The sequence below is a fragment of the Haemorhous mexicanus genome, chromosome 23 (genome assembly GCF_027477595.1).
Source record: "Haemorhous mexicanus isolate bHaeMex1 chromosome 23, bHaeMex1.pri, whole genome shotgun sequence".
Taxonomy (NCBI): domain Eukaryota; kingdom Metazoa; phylum Chordata; class Aves; order Passeriformes; family Fringillidae; genus Haemorhous; species Haemorhous mexicanus.
The window spans coordinates 4,467,737-4,494,777 of NC_082363.1; the positions used below are offsets into that span (position 1 = coordinate 4,467,737).

General features: G+C 46.1%; 1 protein-coding gene across 6 annotated transcripts in view; it reads right to left on the bottom strand.

The window, feature by feature from the left end:
- The window catches only part of CAMTA1 (calmodulin binding transcription activator 1), a 242,332-nt gene that overhangs the window by 193,223 nt on the left and 22,068 nt on the right, over positions 1-27,041 (bottom strand). For 4 of the 6 annotated variants that reach the window (XM_059866809.1, XM_059866810.1, XM_059866812.1 and 1 more), the window contains exon 1: positions 15,741-15,826. Coding sequence is in view for 2 of the 6 variants with exons in the window: in XM_059866816.1 (XP_059722799.1) it covers positions 24,792-24,910 (119 nt within the window). In the remaining 4 variants the exon portion in view is untranslated. Of the gene's footprint in view, positions 1-15,740; positions 15,827-24,791; positions 24,911-27,041 lie in introns of those variants that run through there. The other 2 variants (XM_059866816.1, XM_059866815.1) reach the window with 1 other exon arrangement.

Here is a 27,041-nt window from a genome sequence, read left to right on the forward strand (position 1 = left end):
CTGCAACATGATGTGGTGGCCTTCCATGGCCAATATCTTTCATGGCTGGGGCTTCATTTATGTCAGCCTTGTTACCATTAAAGTAGCTCAACTTACAGTGTTTAGGACTTTATGCTCTTTTCCAGTGGATATGTACTTGATAGCCTCCTTGTGCAATTAAAAAACCCTGGAGTTTAAGCACAAACAGATCAAAAACCCATAAAAATCAGATCCAAACCTAAACTGAACTTTGCCAGAGATGAAGCTAGGAATTTTATTTGCAGGGTATTCCTTCCTGCAATTGAAAACCAGCTCCTTGCCAGTAAAGATTTTCCCAGAAATCCTCACAGAACACCCCTCCACAAAAAGCTACGATCCCTTCTGCTCAAAGGCACACCCCAGGTATGGAGCAGATTTGGAACACTATAAATCCAGTGGCACACACAGCCCTTCTCCTCATTTGTTACCAGCCAAGTGTGAAAATGTTAATGAAGGCAGCTGTAATAATCTACGGGAATTTCCCAATTAAGATTTTGTTCACGTCCGCCAGCTCCCACTCCAACGCAGCCTTGGAGCATCCCCCCTTCCACCCAGCAGCAGCTCTAATTGCCAGGCTCCATCCAGGCACCCTCACCCACCCACCCCGATGAGGGAAATCACTGCCACTCTATTAACTCCAACTTCTACTGCAAGTATTCCTAGAAGAAAATGAATGCAGAGAGATTTTAAGTGTGTGCCTACCCCCCTACACGAGTATGTTTGAAATATAACACACTGACAGCACTGAGTCAGGCAATACCACATCAGCCACTTTTACTGAAAAAAGAAAAAAAAAAATTGAATTAAAAATTAAGTTTTGGGGGTGGCTTATGGCAGCCCTGGCTCGTGGGAAGCTGATGCCCAGGGTTCAGCAAGGCAAACCCTGGGAGCCTATCTGGGTGTCGGGAGCACATCTCTCTCCTGGAATAGCAGAAAGGAAAGAGACACCGTGATAAAATGAAGGCATCCTCACAAATAAATTACTTTCCTACCACAGTAGTGTGATTTTTAATTTTCTTCTAATTTCAGGACTGCAGCACTGATATAAAACCCCTCTAAGTGTTTTAGGGAGATGGTAATGGTCCTATACTAAAATAATTCAACCAACACTATAATTTTAGTACCACTATCAAAATGAAATAATGGCTGTTTACTGTGTTACACCTTTCAAATGACCTTCATTTGAATACAAATTGTGGCTCCAAACTCCAAAAGCTGCTCCATTTCAGGAGGCAGCAAATTGAGGATGTTTACCCGGGGTTTACTCTGCCAGCAGATTCCTCAGCATAACCACAAAGGCCAAATGTGTTTGGGGGGTTCTTTTCCTCGGAAGTTGCCTAAGACCAGCCTAAAGGAACCACCTGGATCTGACCAGAAGCCTGAGCCACAGCCCTTCACTCTGCTCCAAGGATGATGGGAATCACACATTCTGTTTTATCTAGAAATATTTATTGGTGATGAAACTGTTCACTCACAGCTCCCTCCCAACCATGTCACCCTAGACAAAGAACTAAGATTACTCTGCCAATAATCAGGAATCCAGATGAGAGGAAGAGGTGGATGGGTCCTGTCTCAATCTGGGCCTTGAAAACACTTTACTTGATTTTACTTTTTTACAGTTAGGCTCTGCCTGCCCATCACAGGCTCTCACATTGGTTTTGGGGACCAGTGCAGCCACAGAGAAGCTGTGGGTGCCCAGGCTGTGGGCAAAGACCTTGGCAGCCCTACAGGTGCTGTTCCAAACCCCTGTGGCAGTGTGGCAGTCACAGCTCGGCCCACACAAGCAGAGCAGGGGTGGTCACAGGCAAGGATTTGCAGAAAAAAATTCATTACAGATATTTGCTGATATTCATTCATACACCTGGGAACCCCAGTCTATCACCAGCTATTTCACTCTAATAATGAATTTCTGCCCTTTCATCAACATTAGTCAGAACAAGCTCTGAGAAAATTCCCATTTGGTGCCAAGAACATAACAGAAAACATTGACATGGATGGCAGCAAGCAAAGCCAAGCAGTGTGCCCAGCTGCAAGGCAACACAAGCTGCCATAACCCAAATTTGAGCCCTTCCAAGATCACTCCAAAGAAGGGGAAAAAAGTAGAACAAAAAAAAGTTTATCTTTAAGGTGCCAAAAGTTGTGCTACAAACCCCCTTCCTGTGGACACCAAAGGGCCATGACCCCACGAGGATGCTCCATGCTCAAGAGCATTCCCTCCTCTTCCCCAGTTCCCAACAAACCAGTGGTGATCCAGGCACCAGGCTGAGTGCTGCTTTGCTGCTGCTCACAACCCAAGTGCTACAGTGGGAAAATCCCACATGCTGAAAATACAGAGTGTCTGTAAACACTCCTGTTCCGAGACACCTACGTGTAATTACTCACTATGACTGAGGAGGAGGAAGAAAAACCCACTTTTTGTTTTTAATTCTCTTCTTTGTGCATAGAAGCTACTGCAAGAAAAGCCATGGCTAGCTAGCATCTCTGGAGGGGAAGAGCAGTGTGTGGCCACAACAGCTGGAGTGAGGGCAACAGTGTTTGGACAGCAGTGCCATTTTGGGGCAGCAGAAAGGGAAATCCTTTCTATAAAGGATGATCTCTGCCTTTCCCCAGAGCTGCCTTTCCTTGGCAGATGCAGCCCTTCCAAGGGCAGAGCCAAGCCAGCAGTGGATGCCCCAACTGGAGATCTTGACCCAACACCCGCCTCCACTGTGGTGACATGTGGAGAAACAAAAGGAGTTTAAACAATAAGTGTTGTATAAAACATCTGAAAACAAGACAAATTAGTCATTAAAAATTAATTTTGGAAAATTACAGTCTTGTTAATAGACACTGTCATGACTTTGCATGCTCTTTTCCAGGCAGGAGGGAGGAAGGGGACTCAAAACACATTTTACTTTATTTCAAAAACTTAAGAGGTAGATACCCCTGCCTTTGGAAGCCCATGTTCCTCTGTGCCAGCCCAGTGCTGGCAGCATGGCTCTGTATGGTGAGGTGCCAAACAATCTGACCAGGGCAGGTGAGCACCTGCAACCCTGTGCTGAAACCCCCACCATGAACCTGCCTGTGGGATGCTCCAACGTTATTTTCATGTGCTCAACAACGAGGACTATGCCAAAATACTCAAGGTCAAGAGACCAGCATGGTTCGAGGCAATCTGCACCTCTTAAAACAGTGACAAATATGTTATTTAATTTTAATGAGCTTTTTTGCATCTCCAATCTAATTACAGCATTATCAAGCACTGCTCTGAACTGCAGGTGGCTGCTCATTACTTGGGGTAAGGCTGTCACAAGCATTTTTCATGAATACTAAAAACTACCTCGTTTCACCACCAGCTCTGAAATATCCCCAGCTGATTGCTCCACTTCTGAATGTGAGGTTTGGTGTGGTTAAGAGAGAGCAGCACCCACAAGCACAGCTTTATGTGCCTGCCCAGCTCCTCTGGCCACATCCACCAAAAACAAGAGAGTTTTGGTGTGCAAGATACTCATGCCAGAAGCGTCCCCCAAAAGCAAACATCTCCCTGTTCTGCACACAGCAGTGAGGACACTGTGACAGGGCACTGAGGAAAACCCCTCACTTCCAGATGGCTTATTGTTTGCTTTAAACTAAGTGGGCATTTTAAATCGTTATTAAAAACAAGGAAACCTCCAATGTCAAAGGTATTTTGGCAAGATCAAAATTCTTCCGTTTTCCTCTGATAAGCTTCGCAAAAAATCAGATTTTTCTGTTCCTTTTTGGCCAATTCCTTTGACCACCTCTCCTCATGGGCCACTGTCTACTCCACGCAGCACAAAGCTGCTGGAGCTCACATCCAAAAGGCTCAGTAACAGCAAGAATCAGATATTTTAATCCTCCCTAAATCCCCTTTTCCCTGCACGGTTTGGTGAGCACAGGCAACAAACAAGCGATAACAAAACCCCAACAGCAGCTTTTCCTCTTACAAAACAGGAAGGCAAGCAGGACACCCTCCCTCAACAACCCCAAATCTTCATGCCTCAGGGAGGCAGGAATTGCCCAGCTCACCCTTGGATTGCCTTTTCCCACCACCAAAAAAACTGGTCCAGCTTGTGGCAGCTCAAAGGTCTGCCTGACCAGGAGCACTCACTAGAATCCAGGGGGCACAGGGGTGATGGCAGGGGACTGAGGGCTGAGGGGACACCGGGCTCTGCACCACAGGGACACCCCAGGAAAGCAAGAGCATCCCAGGCAGGCTCCGGGCTTGTCCGAGTTCCCCCGGCAGCTCCATCAGTGCTCACTGACAGCAGCTGGGAGAGGCCACGGCAGCTGGGGCTGAGGCAGCTGGGGAGCAGCACCTGCGCCACCTCCCACGTGCCAAATATGCAGGTGTGCATGTGTGTGTATGCAGGTGTGTGTATATGTGTGCATGCAGGTGTGTGTATGTGTGTGTGTATGCACATGTGCATGTGTGTATCCAGCGGGGTGTGTGTGTGTATTCAGGTGTGTGTGTGTGTGTGTGTATGCAGGTGTGTATGCAGCTGTGTATATGTGTGTGTGTGTATGCAGGTGTGTATACAGGTGTGTATCTGTGTACGCATGTATCTATCTGTGGGTATGCATGTGTCTGTGTGCGTGCACGTGTGTATCTATGTTCTGGCATGTATCTCTGTGCCTGCATGTCCAGGTAACTGCACACACACACAGAGCACAGCTGCCCAGAGCATCGCCGCTCCGTGTTTCACCGGCACACGTGAACGGTGGCGGAGGGAGCCGCGGTTCGTCCCCGGCGCCGCTGCGGCAGTCCCGGCGTGTCCCCCTGACCTTGCTGCAAACCGCAGCGGCCTTTGGGACGCGGGATCGCAGCCGCACGGCTGTGCAGGGGACGTGCCCGCAGGCTGGGCCGGGGGATGTCCCCGGGGACCCCCCTTGGCAGGGACACTGGCCGGCGCTCCGGGGAATTCCAGCACCGGGCTGGGAGAGCGCGTTCCCCGGCGGAGCGGGAGCTGCGGGAGGACCGGGAATGGGGCAACACGGGGGAGCGAGTGTGTGCAGAGACCCGCGTTTGCTCAGCCGGGACCCGCAGGAGCACTCGGTCCCCCCCGGCCTCTTCCTCCGGGCCCCTCTCCAGATAAGCACACTGACTTTAGTTAAAGTGTGTGCCAGCTGCAGCCCCGCGACCGGAGCAAGCAGAGACGTGGCGCTGAATGATAATTAAATACATTCGCATCATCTGTCATTTTTTACTGCAGGTGCCGGTGTAATAAATCCGAGCTTGACTCTTCTGTCAGCTGGCAGCGAACATGTTTTAACACCAAATCCCAGGGGATGAATTCAGAATAGCTTGGCCTTGCACAGGGAGGAGCCGCCTGTAACAACGCCAAGTGGGTAACGCATACTTGATTGCTTTCATAGTATTTTTATTATTTTGGTGACACGTGCCTGATGTAGCGTTTCAACCCCACTCCCACAGGGAAGGCAAACATTTTTCCACCACTGTCCTCCTGCCACACCCCAACCCTCCACACGCAGCCCCGGCTCTGCTCTCCTCAGCCCCTAGCGCTGTCCCAGCATCTTGATGTGCCTGTGTGAACTGTTAGGTAATTAGGATTGTGGTCAAAGAGAAAAAAAAATCAAAAGAAAAAGGCAAACAGAAAAAAAATAGCATATTAATTTAATTACAACAACTCAGAAAATTAAATATTTAAGTTATTATCTTGTAAAACCTAACCCATCCCTCTGGTGCACAGTGAAGGAGCAGCTCTGTTTCCCCATGGATGTATGCAAACTGCTCTGCAGTCATCCTGTGGAGAACAGCATATCCTTCACTGCAGGTACTGCTGGGACACCCCTTATGACACTATTTTCCACAGGCATCCACACACCTGTGATGCAGCACCAGCCTCTTAAGTGTACTGACGCTGCAATAATGAACTGTTTCAGTCTGAAGCCGATTTATTATTTTACCAATAGTTTTCTTCTCCTTGCCTTCTGCACACGGCCCAGTGGATGCACAGATCAGGTACAAATCCAGGTGCTGCAGGATGCTCCTGCGTCCAAGCTGGCCCCTGTCCCACAAAGGATAGCCAGGCCTGGCTACAGGAACCAGTCCCTGCAAGCTCAGGTGGGAGAAGTGTGGAGTGCAGAAGGAGAAGCCAAAACCCAAACGAGAACAATCCTCCCAATTCTCACTATGGAGCACCGGTGCCACTGTATGCCATGGCTGGGCCGTGCCAGCTGCACCCGCTATTTATAACCCTGGCACTTACACAATTACAGCTCGACAACTTACAATACAGGCCTGGAAATCAGAGCACTTTATTTACCCAGCCAAAGCTTTATTGGTGCAGTCGGCTTTCCAATGAGGGAAGTTGTGTTTATGAAGCACTTCCTTGTAGGTGCCTGTCTGCCTTCAGCTTCCCTGAACAGCATCTCCCTTCTGGCAGTACAGGCTGGTGGGAAACACGGAGGTAAATCCTTTGGCAGCACTCTCCATCCTCCAGGTCTTGCTGCACTTTTAACCTAATAAAGTCCCGATTCTAATTTGAGGCAGAAAACGCAACTGAAGGGGCAAACAGCTGTGGGTCCTGCCCCAATGTGGGCACAGGTACCTGCAATTGTCCCTAGGTGGTTTCTGCACCCACATTTACTGCGTGCTCCACTCCTTGTTCAGTTTTGACTTTGTCATAGCACTTTGCCAGCTGTACGTGCGTCCTGCAGCCACACCTCTTTTTTAACAAATTACATTAAATTAAATCATAAGTAAGCTGAGTGGCTTCAGAAGAGCAGAACCCCCCCTTTTGTGTGCAGAACAAAACCTGGTGCTGCCTGCTTTGCGGTTTCCTTGGCAAGCACACGGCTCTGCTCAGCTCTCCCTTGCTGGAGCAGCAACAGCCCTGTAACATCTTCAGAAGACAGGGAAGATTCTGAATTCAGGGGCAGGAATCACTGACACTGAACTTACAGCATGGTTACAGACCCCTTCCCAGCCAGACTGTCCCAAGATGGGGTCTTTGTCACTCTCCCCAGCATATTCCTAAACCCATAATCCCCAAATCCGGGATCCACCAGTGCCAAAAATTCCTGGTGTGGGTTTGCAATTCCCCCCAGCAGCACTACTGCCTGCAGCATCATCCCATGCTTTAAACAAAAGCACAGTTTTCCTTTCATTAAAAACATTCCCACGGATTAAAGATTTGGAGGCCACAGCAAAGCAAGTTAAACATTTACTTTCTATTAAAACATCTAAATGAGAAGATTAAAACCTGTTTTACATTTAACAGGCAAAGTCAAATCAGCATAGGAGCAGCTTAGTGTGTACTTAGAGCCAAGGCATTCTGATGTGCAGAGGTAATCAATTTACAGAGGGAGGGATTTCCTAAAACTACTCAGAAAGGGGTAAAAAAAATAGCACGTATACATTTGAACAGATCTTTCCCTTCTGTCCCCATGGCCGCCTCCCGGAGCTGTTTTGCTGCAGCTCCAATCAGCTCGCTCCCACTGACAGCTCTTGCCCCAGATTCCCCCATAAAATATTTTCACAGCTGATTAGTCTATTTAGCACGTTGCACGCTTAAGCTCTTTTGTTTATTTTTCATTTGAGATGGCAGGAAGAGACGATCCAATGGAATGCAGAAGGGGGTTATTGACTGTGTTTAATGGCAACTGTTTGCAGGAGTAGCAGTTAGAGGTCACAGAGGTGACGCAGACACAGCTGACTGCTGCAGGAATTTCTGCTCTAATTTTCTAACATCCAAACAGACTCTGCCTGGTAACAGAAACCACTGAACTACAGCTGGTTTCTGCCAAGGCAGAATTCCCGGGGGAAGCTGAAAGTCTCCCTTTACAGGGCCAAAATCCAAGTCTATTTGTATTCGCCTGCAGCTGATCTAACAGCATTCGGATACGAGACCAGCTCTGTCCTGCCATGCGGGTGCTGAGGCAAAGCCCCCACTGCTGCCAGGCACCTCTTCCACAGCGTGTATTAGCCAAACTTTGGGATCACCCATCCCACCAAAAGGGTTTTTTGGTGATGCAATTTCACGAGTGCCAAACCCACAGAGTAATACAAAGTACCATCACTGCTGAACACAGTCCTCCATCCAAACACCTGAGATCCAAACCCAGGTACTGAACAGGCACATGCCCTGATGCCCCATGGACAGCAGGGAACCCCACTGGGACTTGCACATGGATCTCAGTCCTAGGTTTCCAAGTGAGGTGCTCTGATGCAATGAGTAGCTGATTTTAAAACCCCTCTCTACAACAGCTCCACCAGATCAGTTGATCCTGCTGCCATTAAAAGGAAGGGATCAGAGCTCCCACACTCCCATGTACCAGAATTAGACTGAATCCCTCCACATGTCCTAGAGGTCATCCCAAAGAGAAGACTCTTCTTCAGTTATATAATCCTCAGTTTCAAAAGTTTATTTAAAAAGTGAAAAGCAGCAGAAGGAAGTGAGGGGCAGAGAGGATGTGTGCAGCCCCCCGGGGGGAAGGTTCTTTACTTTTAAATGATCACACAATTTAAGAGTGAAGCAGCACACAGCTAAAGGGAGAATCACGTGAAAGTGCTGCCTAACTGGCCTTGTCAGACAAGTTTTTTGGCATGAGCATGTATTATGCAAAAGGACTAATCCCTTTAACTAAAATATTTGGAAGAGGGTTGCACAGCCAGCACCAAAGGGAGGTTTTGCCATTATTTCTCATCTGATCACTCTGAAGTAAAATGGTCCAACTTAAAAAATATTTTAGGATAGAATTTGGAGGCTGTCTCTACCTGGAAGTAAATGCATTTTGCCACTCGTGCAGACTAAACATACTACATATTGACAGGAAAATAGCTGGGTGGCTCCAAGGCTCGCTGGAGAGAAACCACACGACCCGCTGGCCACGGATAATGCTCACAGGGGGAGGGTCCCAGCATCAGCCACGAGCAGGAGGCAGGGAAACAGCCCTGGGACGCTTTGCAGCTACCAAGCCCTCGACTCTGCAGCACCCGAGTGTCGGTGCTGCCGCTGCCTTCTCTCACACTCCCACACCCGGACACGGGAGCCCAGAGCACGGCAGCGGGTGCTGCGGGCACCGCCGGCGGCCTCCCCCCGCGCCGCTCCCCGGGCACGGCCCAGGCGCTCCCTGCCAGAGCCACGGCGCTGGCTGCCCTACAATCGCCGTCTCCTCCGAGCCCTCATCTTCCCTGCAAACCTGCACATTCAGTGCCTTCGCAGCACCCTCCTGTGGGGATTCCGCGTCCGTACAGACACGGGGGCAGCTGCAAACGGGGCGCGATGGAAACTCTCCTCTTCCTCCTCCTCCTCCTGCGGCGAGGCGCGGGGCCAGGCGGCTCCGGGGCGCCAGGCCGTGCCGCCCGCACGCGTCACGTCCCCGGTACCGAGCGAGGCTGGCTGGGCGAGGAGGCGATGCCAAAAGCACCAGGGCCATGGGCACAGCCCGGACAGGCCAGGCAGCCGTGGGGGCTGCGGCCAGAGGCGCTCCCGGCACTGCTGCTCCACTCCGGCGTGTTTATCTATAACCTACTGACTCACAAACCGAGCAGTGACAGGTAAGTACAAAAAGAAGTAAAAATGAATAGGTTTCTTTGCAGCAACCCCTGACATATACAAAGTGCTCCTCAACTCCTTCCCTGAGGTGTGCAATTGCCCCCCGCGGAGGATATCACTGCTTAAAAACCGGCTCTCAAAACCAGGAAAACCTTCATTTAGCAACACCTCGTTTGGAACCACTTTTGCATTAACACTTTTGTTTTCACGGTGATGCTGCATTTTCATTCAGATACTTAAAGCATTTTTGTCACAAGTTGCAGTGATTTTGCACAACACTTTGCGCCTTAATGAAAACCAAACACTGCTCTTATTTTTAAGAAAAACAAGACTTGAGAAAGTTTATAATTATTATGTTACATTTAAGTTTTTAAAAAATTGTGTTTTATCTACACTCTTAATGTACAGAATTCAGAGTGGTGCCAAGATACACAAATTCCAGATATTGCAAGAATGCTGCAAAATTAGACTTGGATAAATCTCAAATATGAATCACTGATTGCCCTCCAGGTTACACAGTAATTTAACATCCTTCAGCATGAGACTTGCAGAGAGCACACAAACCAGTTCACATGTGCAACGGGCAGCAAGAATATGGATATGGCATCATTCACTTTTGAAGCCTCTCATACCAAATTAATTCATCTTAATAGATGATGCTTCTGCAGGAACAAACCGAATTTTTACTCCCCAAATGAAAGATTTTCAAACAAGTCTGGCAGATGAGCATTAGATGAAGTGCAAACACACTACAGACACACCTCTCTAGTTTAGATGCTCTACAGCAAGGCAAGAGCAAATCGTGGGAGAGATGATAATCCCTCTACTTTTTCCTCCACCTAACAAGAGAAGTTCTTTCCATACCCTCATTGCCTGGCAATGAACGCTTTCACCTATCAGGAGTGGCACATTGCTCCCATCCCTGGAGCACTCAAGTATCCTGTCATGGAAAAGAACAGGCCAGAGAATCAATCAGACAGAAGCTGTCAGAGAAGACCATCTAGTCTGGAAAATTCAGGTGCAAAACTGCAATTAAAGACTGCCTTTCCCATTGCCAGAAAGCCTTTCCAAACCATCATCCCGGACAGGAACTAAAACCTGCTCTTGAAAGTTAAAAATTCATTGCACTTGTCAAATTCTGAGAAAGGAGGAGCTGCTCAGCTACTAAATTCTGAAAACATAACTGAGCCTTGCTCTTCCAGGGCAAAGAAAGGCTGAGGCTGATGGGAAGCAGGTATATGGAGGCTGGAGGCAAAGGCAGAAAATCCATCCAGCAGAAGCAAGGAAGGCAGGGAATAAGATGTGGCAGAACAGAGCAGGCAGAGTTGCAGCAGGATGAACGAAGCACATGATTTTTGTTGTTACTGTGCCATGAGGTCTGTGACCAGGCAAGGCCATAGATTGCATAGGAGAGGAGACTCTCATCAATACCGGATATACGATGTGACTTCTTACTACCAACAAAAACTACAGCACCTTCCCAGCAGCAGCAGGAGGATTTTCTGGATGAGAACACTCCATTTCTACCTTGAAGAATATCAGTTCTTCCTCCACTACCAAGCCCTGCTCAGGGGATAGTAGTGCTATTCCCAGCTACAAAGAAAATGTGTCCTAAATAAACGGAGAAGAGAAAGGCAAATAAAATGTTTGATAATAAAGTCTTGAAGCTGTAGGCTTTTACAGGAGGGAAATAATCTCCACAGCTGGAAGGACACCTCTCCTGGCATCAAGGTCAGAACTTCTTAAGGAACAGAGGCCACTAGGCAGCACAGACTGGCCCCAACCCAAGTGGTACCTCGGGAGCAGCTCCCTGGCTGCTGCCTTCTACATATCCCCAAGAGGAAAAGCAAAGCCACAGTATAAACCCTGGCTATCAGATCATATGTGGCTCCAACTACTGAATCAGTAATTCCCCAGCCCACAGCCCTGTAACACAAGAGGGTGGAGGGGAATAAGAAATGAACAGAGGGACCTGGGTGACAGGGCAGCAGAGCTTCTCACTGGGAACACATCGAGTGACATGGCACCTCCCAAGCCCCTCGAAAAGAATGGAGAAAAGCAAGTTGTAGTATTTGTTTCATATGTTCATCACAACAGGAACATCAGCCAGATCTAGACTAGGTCCAAGGGATAATCACTGTAATTAGCACTTCGTTCATATAATTACCAGCAGACCCTGTAACATTTTACAATGGAGGTAATTACCCACATTTTACAGCTGAGGAAACAGATACAGTGCAGGTGAGTAACTTAAAAGAAATCATCAGTGAAACTGTGGCACAGCCAGAGGCTGCAATTATCCTTATTCCCAGCCAAGGCTCTCCCCAATAATCCATGCTGAATTCACTTCTGTCTTGTGGGAAGGAATCCAGAGAAAATAAACACAAACTGGAATTTCCAATGTCTAGAAGAGCTGAAAAGCAGACAAGCCAAACCTGAAGGAGAAATAAAAACACATGTTTATCACTGAGCATTTTCTGAGCTGAATGTGCATCTAAGAGCGGGGAACAGGCAGAGGACCTGCTCTAGCAGACACAAAGCCAGTGCAGGGTGTCAAGGGCTACAGTTCTACTTCTGAAGCAGAGGAAAAGCAGAAGCACAGGAGAGGGTCAGGGCTGGCTGCCCAATGGCGCCAGCTCAACCCCTCAGCCATCAGTCCTTAATGCATGTTGAGAAGTTAGAGATTAAAGCAGGAGCAATAATTAAATTATTTAAGGACTTTGAAAACCATCATACACCCAGAGCAGCAAGCAGGGTGATAAGCCTGAGAAATTCACCCCCACCCTAGAGAACCTCCCTGCAGAGTGGCAGCTGCCAAGGATCGTGGTCCTGCCCCAATAGCCGGTGAGGCCAGAGCAGCACCCAGGCTCTGCTCTGGAAAGGGGGAATTCCCTTCCCCTCTGAGCACAAGAGCAGTGGGAGCAGCAGGATCCAAGCCTAGAACCCACCAGCCCTGACACATGAGCAGGGTTAGCTGGCACTTGGTCAGTTTATTGCATAGGGTCAGGTGCTGCACGGAAATCTGTGTTTTCCTAGGCACAGTCTTGGGCAGGGGATACAGACCTGTCCTGCACTTTCATCCTGCACCTCTGGATGAGTTTCAGTGTTTACAGAAAATGGTGTGTTTGTGCTGACCAATACATCTGATTTTCAAAGAAGTCAGACCAAAGTGAGCAATTTGCTGCTGCCTATGTTTTATTAAATAAGCAGCACATGCAGATGACACACAGGTGTCTATTAAGTTGAATAAAGCAGATTAGGTTAATCCAACCCCAGCTGCATTACCTGAACTGCAAGACATGCAATGCTCTGAATCTTGTACGTGTGCCAAGGATTTCATTTCAGCCCTTCAGCCTTCTGTTAAGGTTAATACATAAAAGCCTCCAGCAGCAGAAGATATTGCATAGATTTCAAAATTAAGACTTGTTTCAGGAGTGGATGTTGTCAACATTCTGGCTTTGAGTAACAGAAAAACCTCGTAAGCAGGAACAAATCTCTCAATAGACTATTCTCCCAATATCTAAACAGACAAATGTTTTGCTTTGCAAACATTTTGCGGCATTTGTGTAGTTCTTTGATTAAGTGTTTGATGAAAACATGTATTTGAGTTACTGCTCAGTGAAAAACAAGCTCAGTAAAGTGAATTAAGTTCCATCATCTCTTGCCATCCAACGGTCAGCTGTTGCTGTTGCCGCTGTATCCAGCAGCACTGCAGCAAAACCCAGGGACAGATTTTACAGTGGGGCAAATAGCAGTGCTATTGCTGGGTCAACAAAGCAGCTTTTCTTGCCAATGTTTACTGTGTTTTCAAGAGGAAATGAGGGACAATTCCTATCTCTCCCTTCCCAAAGGCTGGACCTCCTCCTCCCTCAGCAGCTCTAGCATCCTGGAAGCCCATGCAATAGCTGAACAGGCATAACCCATATTATTTACACCAATTACTGTGAATAACCATCTGCATCTAACACAATACATGGAAATATCACAACAAAGCATGCATCACTCTGTCATCCCACCACCTTGGGAGCTACACCCGGAGAATGCCATGGGTCAGAGTGCTTACCTCATGAAAGAAGGCAGGATGGACATGACAAAACATGAAATGAGACAAAAAAAAAAAAAAAAAAGAAACAAGACATTCTAACCATCTTTTAAGCTCTGTTTTTTTTATTATTGATTCCAATTTCCAACATCAGACATTTTTATTGCATTTCTTCTTTTTCCCTGCTATTTGTTCTAGCAGGAGGTAGCCAACAGCCAGCCCTCTGCACAGGGAAGGAGATTTCCTTCAGTTTCCAGACATTTAAATAAAGGTTTTTAAGAATTCCAGCCCTGGAAAGTCAGGGCATTCACATCTAACTGCTGCCAACATAAAATACGTGTTATGAGGAGAAAAAGAGTCTTCAAGAGGTTTTCTTGGGCAAAGTAAGTATGTTTTTCCCACTGAGTTTTAAAAACCCTGTTCTGGAGACTGGAGAAATGGCTTAAGATGGTTTCTGGAGGATTCTTCTTCTCCTCAGGATGACAGGTAGCATTAAACCCAAGCCAAAGCCAAATCCCAGCTATCCCAGACGGGCTCAGTGAGGAGCAGCAGTCTGTGTACCAGAACTGACAACTCTAGGTCTACAGAAACAATTACAGCTAAAATTTGGAACAGGAGGAGAAAGGAAAATCCACCTGAATGCTTCAAGCACTGATGGGAGGCTGTGACAGTCCAGTACAGCTCATAGCCACAGGGTCAGAGAAACTCACACAGTAACAGAGGTGCTGGGCAGGGAATTCTGTGAATACTGGATCTGCCACTATTTTACCAGGCAATTCTGCCACACAAGGGCAATTTAAAAACAGGGATCTTGTGGTTAAGCACAAAGATCAGTGCTGGAAATACCTTTCTTAGGAAGGGATGCCAATTCAAACCTGTTTCCTGAAGCAGGTTCTGGTGTTGATGGTGCATCCTCACTAGATGAACCAGGTAGAACCTGGTAGGGCTGAATCCCTCAAGACTCACAGAGGACTTGGGGGGAAGGAGACAACTCAGGCTCAGCCGTGGAGGTCAGCAGGACCCCCAGACAGGGAAGCAGAGTCAAATGCAGTCCAGTTTCCCTGGGGAAAGGGTCAGCAGGATGGTGTTCAGGAGAGCTTCAGGCTCCTCCAGAGGCCAGGCACCAGAAGAGCCCAGTGGCACCACATGAACAGATCGCTACAATTTTAATCTGTAGTCCTAATGAATGATATAAAGTTTTATAAGCATCAACAAGGCTCTGAGAAGACCTAAATCCATTTCAGTGCTCATTTAGCAGCTTCATCTGTGTGCAATTAAAACTTCAGCATTAAATGTTAGAGAATAAAATAATGAGACACTTAAAAAGTAATCTGTACTTCAGTGGGCCGTGCTCAGTGGATTTCATATGATCATTTACCAGATAAAAATAGAATCTGGCCAAAATCTGTCTTATCCACTGCTTCCCTTTCAAGAGGAAAATGGCAAGAACCAACTAAGCTTTGGGGGCTTTGCCATCCCACGTACACACAATGCTGCTTCCCTAAGCACAGCCGTGCCTAAAGCACAGCTCCAAGCATTGATAACTTCCCTTTGGGCTCCAATGATAACAGAAAAATAAATGCAAATTGAGTTTCAAGTGAGATTTTCATTTTGGTCTGAAGCCTAATCTTTTATTAAAACAGCTATCAGTTTGGAGCTGATGGTCAAGAAAAGTTAACTTCAGGACAGGGAAAAAAAAATTAACAGCAAAGAATAGGGTTTTTTTTGTAAATGTATCTGAAATACTCCCAAGGTTACTTTAAGCTATGAAGACTGACTAGAGGGGGACACGGATGGGCCTTTGAGAGGCCACGAGAATGGGATTTATTGAACCAAACAACTGTAGAAAAAAAGTGAATTAAAAGCAAAGATGTACATAAATTTCAAAATAGACTGAGTGGGAGAACACAGATCAAAAGAAGTATTAAACAGGCAACATACACACAGTTAAACTTAAAAGAAGCAAAAACCAACGAAAAATACATATTTTATTAACAACTGAAATAATGTTTATTCAAGAAAAGGCAACATTGGGCATCCTCATAGAAAAGAAAAAAGACATCTGGGGAGGTCAAAGAATGCTACAGTTTAAAATGATGAAATGTTACAGCTTACACACCAAAATTAAAAATGAAATGAAATTAAAAAAATGAAATGGTTACCAAAGTAATGCAGGTCAGGGGATCAAAGGTGAAGGGTCACACACTATTAAAAAGAAATCCAAAAGGGCGTCTGCATCAAGATCTCTGCAAAACAAAGGAGCTTCAGTGAGTAAAACTAGAACCTTCTATGGAAGCACATCAAAGCTCTCTCACTCCACACCCAGCCCACGGCAGCACACTCAGCTGCTCTCCTGTGCCGGTGGCTACTGCCCCTCCTGCAGCCACGCTGGGCAACTCCTGTTTCCAGCCACTTTGGCTTGTTATTATTAACCTCCCTGTAGACAGGCTCCTTAAAGTTTTCCCATTTCCATGTTGGAGCATTGGTTCCTGGTTTCACAAACTGTTTTCAGCACCAAGGGCACAAGGCTGTGCAGCCCAAGTGTCAGCTACAGGTCCTGCATTGTCACTGACCCCTACCTGTGCCAAGGAGGCTCTGCTTAGGTCAGAACACTCCTGGCTGTCAACACAACTGTTGGATGGCTGCTTTTCAGAGAAAGCTTGACATGCTTTTTCAACAGTTTTCTTTATTCACTGTAACTGTGGAAATCTGGTAATTATTGACACACACGCACACTGAACCCCTCACATTGTAACGTATTGCTTTAACACTCCCAATAAAAAAGTAATTCAAATGTGGTTTCCAAGACAAAGGCCTCTCCTCTTGGAATTTCAATTACACAGAAGCTATAAAACAACCTTTGGTACCCATTTCCAAGCAAGATGCAGTCAATTATCTATACTAAATTTATGCAGGGAACGTAATATTTACATCAGATAACTTTTGGAGAAAGACAACCACCAAGGGCATTTCATTCCTCTTCCTTCCAGCATCCCTCCCCCTGCCTGGCAAGGCATTAAGTTTTGGGAGACTCTTATCTGGACCAAACCAGCCCTGTGCTTGAAGGCAAGAAAAAAACTCCCTGCACAAAACCCTGCCTTTGTAAGGCAAAGAAGCCCCCAGTGTCAGAGAATCACCCACTGAGACGTAGCACAAGGATCTAGTCTGCCTGGATGTTTTTCCAAAAACGTCTCATCTTTCCATGTCATTCCTGCTTCATGCGTGTCACAGTCAGCAACCTGCTGCAGAATGCAAGAAGGTCCTTATTCCCCCTCAGCAACCATGTCTGGCAAACCCTCCTGCTGAAGCTACTGCTTGTTGACTTTAAAACTCAGTTCCTGCCATTATTTCCAGCATTTTTCAATTACAGTTTCTGTGAGCCAAACCAGCAAGTCCACATTTCTGCTGTTCCCTCACTGCTGTGCTGGGCTGCCTCCTCTCACCACAGCTCACACTGCAGATGTGCCAGACAACCTCGATATCAAAGAAAGCAGTTTGGCTACCCAGCAACTCTGCAACAACTCAACAGCACAGACACAGACTTGCAGTGACTCATCAGATAATTAACTCTGAAGGCATCAACACGAGTTGTGTGACCAGGAAGACCCCAGAGCTCAGGAACCTCAGAGGTGCATGACAGGGACATGCTTGCAGGACACACCAACATCATGGGGCTCCCTCACAACTTCTCAGGTAACAGAAAGTTTGCAAAGATGAGTTTTCGGCAACTCCAGGAACATTTTAGCCCTGGGACAACGGGGAGGCACAAACCCAAGGTGGGACAGCTCTACGGGGCTCTCCTGTGCCTGGTTTGGTCCAGGGCTGTGTGCTGCAAACAGCTCCCAACTCCTCCAGTCTGTCAACAACAGAGCACAGACACCAGATACAAAGAAATGAGCACAGAGACTTGGGTTTTCTTTCCCCCACTGCAGTGGATTATGCCCTCTCCTGCTGTCCCTAGGACACTGTTCCCCACAAAGACCACTGCTTCTTTCCCTCTTTTCCTTAGGTAGAGCCCAGAAGAAGAAAACCTTTGCTTTCACTAATTTTTCCTTCATATCTAGTTTTTCTTTCTAATCTAAATTCTCTGATTTTTCTCTTCGAAATGAAAAGCCACCCTAAGAAGCAGCAAACCCGAGACCAAGATGACAGGATTTCAATCCCCTACAAAATACAATCTCCTCAATTCCCATTCATTTGCCAAGTAAACCAATTCCTGTGTACATGCCAGGCTCTGGCAGAGAGACTGAGTTTCTAAATTGACTTTGTTGTACCACTTTCCTTGCATAACACGGAAGTACACCTTGTGTAACACCAGTGAGTATTTTACTCATGCTGGGCAAGCCAGAGACACAGATACACAATGCAGTGGTACCTACCACTGCTGCTGGTGTTCCTAAATACTAACTGAATTAATCCACCTTCCCAACTCCCTCATGTTTCAAGAAGAGTTTCCATAACCAGTAACTCCACACACCAGATTCCACTTTTGCTTTTGATACTACATTGCAGGATAATCATGAACAGTTAACAAGGACAAGCCACAACAGATGACAGGTTAGGAAAAGCACACCAGATCCATCAAGTGGAGGAAACAATACTCCACCTTATTTTCCCACAAGACAGACAAAGGATTTGGAGCCACTGTACAGCCACTGTCCAGGTATCTGGACACGCATTTGTTGCTGCTGAACTATGGTCATCTACAACACCCATTCTGTGGAGGAACCTGGAAGTGTCAAACAGCAAAAAACCCTAATACCACTGACCAATATTCAGAGGTACTGTGACAGGTCACTAATGACAGGTGGTTAAATACCATCAACATTTTATACTTTGTGTACAATATGCTAAAACTAACTATGAAGGTTTTTTTTTCTTTAGGCTATCATTAAGTGTAAAAAAGTTAATTCATTAATTTAATTTATTCAAAAGAGTTTAACTTGGAATTAAAAGAAAAAAAAAAGGTAAGGGGCAGTGAATTACTCCAAACCCTCCATCTGTTTGGTCTGCTTTACAGGAGTCACTCCAGTTCCAGCACTCTGACATACTAACTGCCCAGCGTTACAAGATCAGCTCTTTTTCACTGATCCTAACATGAACCAAAGGGAAGGGGAAAAAAGACAGTTTTTCCTAAGAGGAAGATGAGGATCTGTGTTTGAGCATGAACAGCATAGCATGAACAGGTATAACTGCCCTTGTTCAAAATCACTCAGATTGGTAGGTAACCTTCCAATATTGCTCAATCCTCAGCCTGCTCACAGCAGTCACTAGAGCTGTAAACACAACTGAGGAACTGCAAACACAACGCCAGCAACACATTCCTGCTTTGCACATTTAAGTAAAGCACAGGATTTCATTAATTTCACAAAATAAACCCACAATTAAGTGTTTCTGTTGGAGAAATTGCCGTCTCGCTCACCGATCAGCCTCAAAGCCCAACCACATGCGCAGCGGGAGGAGCCGCCCCCACACGCCAGACAGCCCCTGTCAGGTGTACCAACACTTCGCTACTGGCTCTGCTCTCCTCACGCTGCAAACACTGCTTCCCTTACATTTCACTTCCTGAGCTCTTTCTTCTTTAAAGCAAGTGCGGTTCCTCACATTCCTGCTGGTGGCCAAGAGAAGGGGCAGGCTCTGGACGGACAGCACCACAGGCTGGCAGTGCAGGCACCCAGCTCGCTGGTGACAAAGCCTCTCTGAGGCACAGCACCTCACAGACCACCACCACTGAAATAAAGGGTGAGAACCGACCCTGGCACTCTGCATTTTATGGATGCTCCGGCTGCTCCAGCACTCGGCAAACACTTTGCTCCCAACAAGGTATCGCCTGCCATTCCCAAACCCTTGTTGTAATGTGCCTCAGTCCCCAGCTGAGCACCATGCCAAGGGCACCCCCAGGCGCCAGAGGAGCAGGAGCAGGAGGAGCTGCTATGTGGGAGCACACACAAGCTGGTCTGCAACCACTTCCGTGCTGCTCCTCCAAGGGGGGATCATCAGGTGGAACAGAAACCAACAGCATTTCTAGTAACAGCATTTGCCATTACCATCGGAGTATTTTACACTACAATCACGTGGGCAGCAGGCAATTAGTCTAAATTCAATATTCTTATTGCTTTTGAGAAACCCCAGAGCTGACACAGACCGTGAGGGTGTCCCAGCCCTGGAAGTGCTCCTAAGCAGGCACAGGGTTCTCCTAACAGCTGCCAACAGCCTCTGGCTTTGGGAACCCTGAGCTCCAGCTGAACACATCTGAATGAATTGATTTAAAGCATTTTAAAAAACATGCTGGACTTCAGAGTCCACAGGGAGCTGTACTGAACACTGCTCCTTTTCCACGGAGTTTTGCCATCTTGAGGGGACACTGTGACCTAGACCAACAACCCTTCCCTGCTCCAGCTGAGCTAGTAACAGAAATTGGTCCCATATACTTGCTCAACACCACATATTTGTAACACATTCAGCTACTTTGGTGAATAAGGAATGGACTGGAACATGCAGCGCAGAGTTACAACACACCGCACTATCCTGGGCAGCCTTAAAACAAGGAGGTTTTTTAAGTTTTCTGATGTAAGAGTCAATTCTAAAAGACACTTGGAAACATTAAAAGGGAAAAAAAATAAAAAGGAAAAAAAAGCAGTAGCAGTAGCCCTGCTGCCGGGTCTGCAGCAGAGCGGGGCTCTGATGTACAAACGTGTGGCGACAGGAGCCGTGCGGTGACCAGCTGCCCGCCACTCAGCTGCCGGCAGCCGAGGGGAGCTGGAGGAGCAGGCAGCAATAACGCATTGCTTTCACCTCCTCCCTGCCAGCATTTCAGAGCATCACAGCCAGCCCCAAGGCTCCAGACTCGCTCCCCCAATCAGTCTGGGTCCCTCACGTACCTCAGGCAATTCTCTAAAGCTTCAAGATCTTCTCTGTGCTTTAGAGAAAAGATGGCAAATAACTCGTTGTCAAGTGAAAAGGAGAATGTCACTGTCATGCGAGCAAAGCAAGGACGCCAGAGCACATCGAGATGTCAGTGAACACGCGACTCGGGCCCCCAGGCAGCAGAGGCAGAGGGTTTCTTCCTATGCTAAATAATGCTCAAATAATGCTCAGTTTCATAACTGCATTATTTGGGTACTCTCCCAAGCAGTACCTGAACCTGGAATATGCAAAATGTGAATGCTGGCTGATTCTAGAAAGCAGGGCAGTTCTGCCATGCCCCTCCAGACAAGCCTAAGCACGTGGAGTAATTGCCGCTGGCTTTTTCTACCATGGAAGTTCTGGGCTTCTCCCAACAGACTGTAAATAGAGAATCCTGTTGGAATCAAAGCCCAAGATAGCATTTTACATTTCCAATGTTTAACTTTTTCTTCTTTCTCGCACCGTGTCATTAAGTGTTTACAAGGATGATTAATGACTGCGGCTGCCAACTGTTAACGAATGGCATCTCTGTTCAGAGCTGCAATCCGGTGTCTGGCAAGCGCTGTGCAGAGACAAGGTTACTCCAACACCCTTGAGCCCCAGCACCCTGGGAAGCTCCCGCTTCCAAGACAGAAAGCAGTGGGATGCATCTCCTGCAGACAACATATCTTGCTGCCCAAAGTGACTAACAGTAATGAGGCACCATCTTCACCACCTCTGTCAGGGGACACACGAGTTCAGCTGGGGCACCTGGAGGGTGGCTCTGTGCAGCCATGCTTTGGGAACCCAGCCCCGCTCCCATGGAAGGGAGCTGAGATTCAGTGCTCCCAAAATTCTCGCTCAAGGCACACTGCCAGCATTCCAAGCCAGAAGCCTTTGCTCCATCCACTCACTGAAACCAAACTGGATCTGCATTTCACAAACTCTAAAATGGTTCACAGCGAACAACAACTAAACCCTTAGAGTGAGGAACTCCCTCACAAGCACAAAGCACTGCAGAAGCTTCTCCCAACTAACTCATTTGTCTTAATGTGAGAAACAATATGAAAGCCCCGTCTCTATCCTCTCCCAGAGCTGGAGAAATAAGCACAATGCACCTTTACAGGCATTTCAAAAATGTAAATCTGTAATTAAATTGCTAGGCTTAACTTAAGATTTTCTATCTCTGGTAAAAAAAATTGAATTAGACGGAACACTTCCTTCAGTAGGAAATATAAAACCGCTATAAACTTGATTTAAGACAAGATGACATCTTGGTATGGAAATGTATTTCCATCAAACATTTCAGTATCAAATGCACAATCCAATGGAAAGCAAGCACCTCAATAACATGTTTGAACCATTTTTAAGCGCTCCATTTCTCTCGCTGCTCATCACGTGATTTTACTACATGTAAAGCCATCCACAGCCCACCCAGCTCTCAGAGGACACAGTTTCTCCCTCCCAACTACCCAATTCTGAGTAACATCTAACCATCATTCTCAAGCTGCAGACGTAAGTGCTCAGAAAAAGCTATTTGTGGTGTTCCCATGGCGATGCTCTACCCTGGCTGCTCCCTGACCTCTGCACCAGCAGCACCAGGACCTGATGGAGTCCAGGCCTAGTACTGCACATGCTCATCCTGCTGCCCACCACCCCCCCAGCTGGGAACACCTGTGTGCTGGGCTTCAGGGCCACATGAGACAGGCAAAAGCCGGTGTTCCAGTTTTCTTGAACCATCCCCATGCAAAAATCCACAAAAGGGAATGTTTAGGAGTTAGGTCGCAGCTGGGTTAGGGGGTTTGACCCCCACTACCCCTGGGGATGATTCCAACACCAATGTCTGCTACACTCACACTCTGCAGCTCGTGGAGAGACTCCACACCTGTGACTGCCCAACACACACCATTTGAGGGAGGACAGCATTGTCACACACATTCAGATCTGTAAGTTGTTTAGGCATTTAATTTATTTTCCACCTTTTACTAAATCTCTCTGTCCAGGAGATGCCTCACACACAGGACAGGGATTCTGAACTCAGTACAAAAATTCTAGAAATACCACTGCAAAAAATACAACTTTTCTTCTCTACTTTACAACTTCTGTCTTCACTAGCACAGGCAGAACACCTGTGTATGGAGATGAAAAAATATATTCCCTTAGGAATGCCTCGGGAATATAGTCCAACATTATTATTCAATTATACCCTAAGAAAATTTCAAGTTTTATAACAGTGCACAGAATTAAACTTTCAGATTGGGGGTGGGGAAGGCAGTAAAATCTGGAAGCTCAGCTCCTTCCTCCCCCATAATTAACACAAATTTCCAAGACTTCATCTAAGCATAAGACTCTGGCTTTTTCTATTTTTTCCCCCCATCTGAGCTAATGGGGCCAAAAAATCTCAGGCCACAAGAAAAGCTCTTTCATTTAAATCATGCAACAGGGATACTGCACCACACCACACAGGCTGGCAGAGTCAGCACAAGCTACAACCCATGGACAGACCCACCTCCACATCCCCATGGCATAACAGCCTCAGTGAGAGATTTGTGAAGAGGGGATACAAATTAGAGAGAGGAATCTGACATTCAATAAGACCGACAGGGGCTTAGTCTGGTTTTTATGTCCCAGCTGATGACCTGTGCCTATCAGCAACCAATCCATCCAGAATTACAGCACCAGACAATCCCACCAGCAATACATTGGCAAGCAGTAGCAGAGCTGCTCACTCCCCACTCCCCAAAACACTGACACGACCCTTAGGAGAACAGCCACACTCCCAAATTCTCCTCCTAACCTAATATACCAGCAAGCACCTGCACATTCCTGCTTTTGCTCATGAATAACAGTTTTCAGCTGCATAATGAATGCTGCCATATCCTGTACTCATAAGAAGCTCCACACACCAATCCTACCCAAAGCCACATGTGCACAAAATTCTGCACTGGGGACAGCAGCAACAATAAAGTGACTAAACCCCACCCCAAGCAGCTCTTTCCAGTAAGAGGGAAGAGCATCGTTCTGTCACAAACCCATGCAGAGCTTGCTTGCCCCCAACTGTGTTTGTGCAAACATCATCTGTCAGAGCCACTGGAATTGCCACTGCTCCATGCCCTGTCCCCATTATACAAACACTAAGACAGAATAAACAGCAACCTACATTTTCTATGACTTACATTTCAATTCAAATGACCCTAGACAAAAACATCTACACAAAAAAGCCAAGGCCAGCAAATGCCCCAAAGACCCAATTCATTCTATCACAGTACTGGCTATGTTAAAAATAAATACCTGATTGTAACTTCCAGACACCAAAAGGAAGAGGGGTAAGGACTGCAATTTTGGAAAATACACACAGTCACTGCTCTGTGATTGATTCTACGCTCAGCAAACACACACAGAGAAGTGAGCTGTGTTTGATCCTGCACTCAGCTGCCACTTGCAGGTGCTAAACTCATGAGCACAGGTTCTGTTAACAAGTTTAGATCTACAAACGAGGGATCAGAGGAACAGGACCAGTCAGCTCTCAACAAGCAGACACTAACTGGAGTTTTACAGTCATTTCTCCAAGTAGATTTCCTCTATTATTAAGTGATTCCCATAAATATGGCAAAGCTACATTAAGACAGAGCTACTAAAAACTAAAACTGCACACAGTGGGTATTGCCATGGGACATTCAGCATTGCTGCATAGCAGGAATAAAACCTAGTGATTATAGAGCTACCTAGGTTGTTCTTTAACTTCACCTTGGCCCACAGAATTTAAAATACTTCTTTTTTATTTAAACTACCCCAACCATAATGCAGTAACAGGTGATCTGTGAACCAGCATACTCAGAGTAACTGGATTCCATTAAAAAAAAAAAAAACAGTTCTGTGTTTTCCTTATTCTTAAAAAGATTACTCAGACAGAGGTAAACTGGTTATTTCCCAGAACCCTGTGTGGCAGGAAAGAACACACACACCACTTTTTTCTTCTGAACTCTTCAGGCACAGGAAAGTAACACTTGATTCATCATGGTACAACACACCTATCTAATTTTAAACCATTAAGAAACAGGTCATTAAGGTGATGTGAAATTTGACTCTGAGACAAGTCACCCACACGAGCAATAGACTCCTAGAAGTCTAAAACAGAAGTCAACTTCCACATTTGCCTTCAAGTCTCACTTAAAGCTTACTTTCAGTATGTATTATGACTTATTATTTATGCAACAGGTTCCAGAGCCAGGGAATTCATATCCTGTAACTTGCATGGCACGCTCTCACAATACAATCCATAAGCATTAAGTAAGCTGGTACATTTAAGAAGTAAGAGATTTAACTACCTCGTTAGTGTTCCAGCGGTGCCTCTCTTTCGGTAAACTTGAACATTTTGGTAGACATTCAAGCAGCTTCTTCGGTAAAAAGATTTTTACATGACTGCCATTGCTGTTCCCATGATCATCTAGAAAAAAAGAGGAGACACATGATGTACACACAGGAGAATGGGTGGTTGCAACCAGGAGACTCAAGCAACAACAGGACTTAGAAACCTTCCCAGTTCCCCTGTCCAAAAAGAGCAATTTGCCATGCCAGTAAGACAAATAACAGCTTTCTGTTGAAACTGCAACTTTATTTCAGAAATATGAACACGGTTTAATTCTTTCTAGTTGCAAAGTTTTAGAAGAACTTCAATGGATTTGGTCACAAGGAGCCTGTGTGCGCTCACCTGTGCCTATTTTAGCTCATTATTTCCCTCAGTGGCAAATTTTACAAGCAACAGCAACAAAACACTGTAGAAGCTGTGACCACAGCGGCACGACCTGCCAGGAAAGTCATAAATGAAGTTCACACTTGACAGGATTTGCAAGTAAATAAGCACAGAGCCCCAGCACCTGCTATAATTTTGTCAAGCTGCGGCAGAAATGCAACTCAAGTTCTATTAGCTCATTTAAAATTAAAACACACCATACCTGATCAAACCCAGGTTACTTCTATTTCCATTCACAACTCAGAAAGTAAATGGAGTTCCTCAACATGAGAGTGAGGAAGAGGAATGGAGTTTTCCTATCTCACCATGCCCAAGGGTTTTAAAAGCAGAAATACTAAATAATACTAAATTATTCTTTTTTATTGCTAAATACGTAGAAGGTACATCAATTCCTCTCAGAAGATCCAAGTCCCAAAAAGCCCTAACACCATCAAAACAATCAAAGCACCCATGAAATGTACCTGTTTATCAACCACATCAGTCCCCACAGGAAAGGGAACTGAAGCAGCAGCATGAGAGAGACCAGCCACAATGCAGAACTTAATCAGTTCTCCCTCCAAGTACACCATATCTCTGTCATCTTCCACAGCCTCATGCATCCCATGACAGATCCTGGACAGTGCTACACAAGCACTACAGTTACTCACTGGCATTTTACCCAAAATTAATTTATTGTCATTTCCCACTTGAAAATGTACAGAAAATGATATTAACTTCATTTTACACATCTAATCATTTTATATCATAAAACACATGCCAGCACTATGATAAAACAACTCTGCAATTCCGTACAACACAGACATTCCCTGTGACCTGCAGTGAACCCGACAGAGCCTGGCCCACGATCATTCTTAGAAATTACTTAGGAATTGCAGAGACTTCACACCAGCAGCCAGACATCCCTGGTATTCTTAAAGCTTGATTAGACTCTTGGATGTGTCAAGTTCAACAATATACATGCTGTTAAATCAACTGCTCGTGCAAGCCTAGCAGATGAGTTTACAAGATAAGCAGTGATGTGTATGATAAACGTGAGCTGCTCTGTAATTTATGAGTCCTGCATGCTCCTTGAGTTACTGGGAACTTTACTGTGAGCCTCTGTCAGACTAAATCAACAGGGCTGCCACTTCCCAACTTCTTCCTGGGCAAGGAGCAGCCAGGCAGGACTGATTTCTGCTGGACTGCTAAAGAAATCAGGGAGAGGATGCTCTCCATTATGCCATTCCAGGATTTTTATTGAATATTGAGTATTTTTGACCACAAATCTGATGCCTTAAATTTTAGTTTTTATATTATCCAGATTCTGTACTGCATTAGTATATAACTCTGAACTCCATATAAAGTGTTAGCGAGTTCTCCTCAGAGTTCAGTCACACAAAACAATCCTTTTCCAGCCCCTGAACCAAGGACACTGTTGCAGCTTCAGTCTCAAAATGTGTAAACAGCAGTGAATTGAGAAGAGCAGTCTCGGAGCATGGGACTGCATAACCTGAAGCTGTAATAGGACAATTAATCCCAATATGGAAATGGACCAAAAGTTATAAAAGTGTGTAAACTCGTGACCTGGGGTCCACCTTGGATGTAGCCTGGGTCAGGCTCTTGTACTGTCCAAGGTATATCCTTTAATGGCCTTTTAATAAATCTACTTTATTCCTTTAACACTGTTCCAGGTAGCCTCAAAAGATATCAACTCCACAGGGCTTTTTGGGCATATCCTTTCCCTTCCCCAGCCAATGCTCTGCACGTATGACTGTCACCACTATTTCCCTGCACTTGGGCCACTCAAAGCCTCACAGACACCCAATTTATGATACCTGGAGTTATC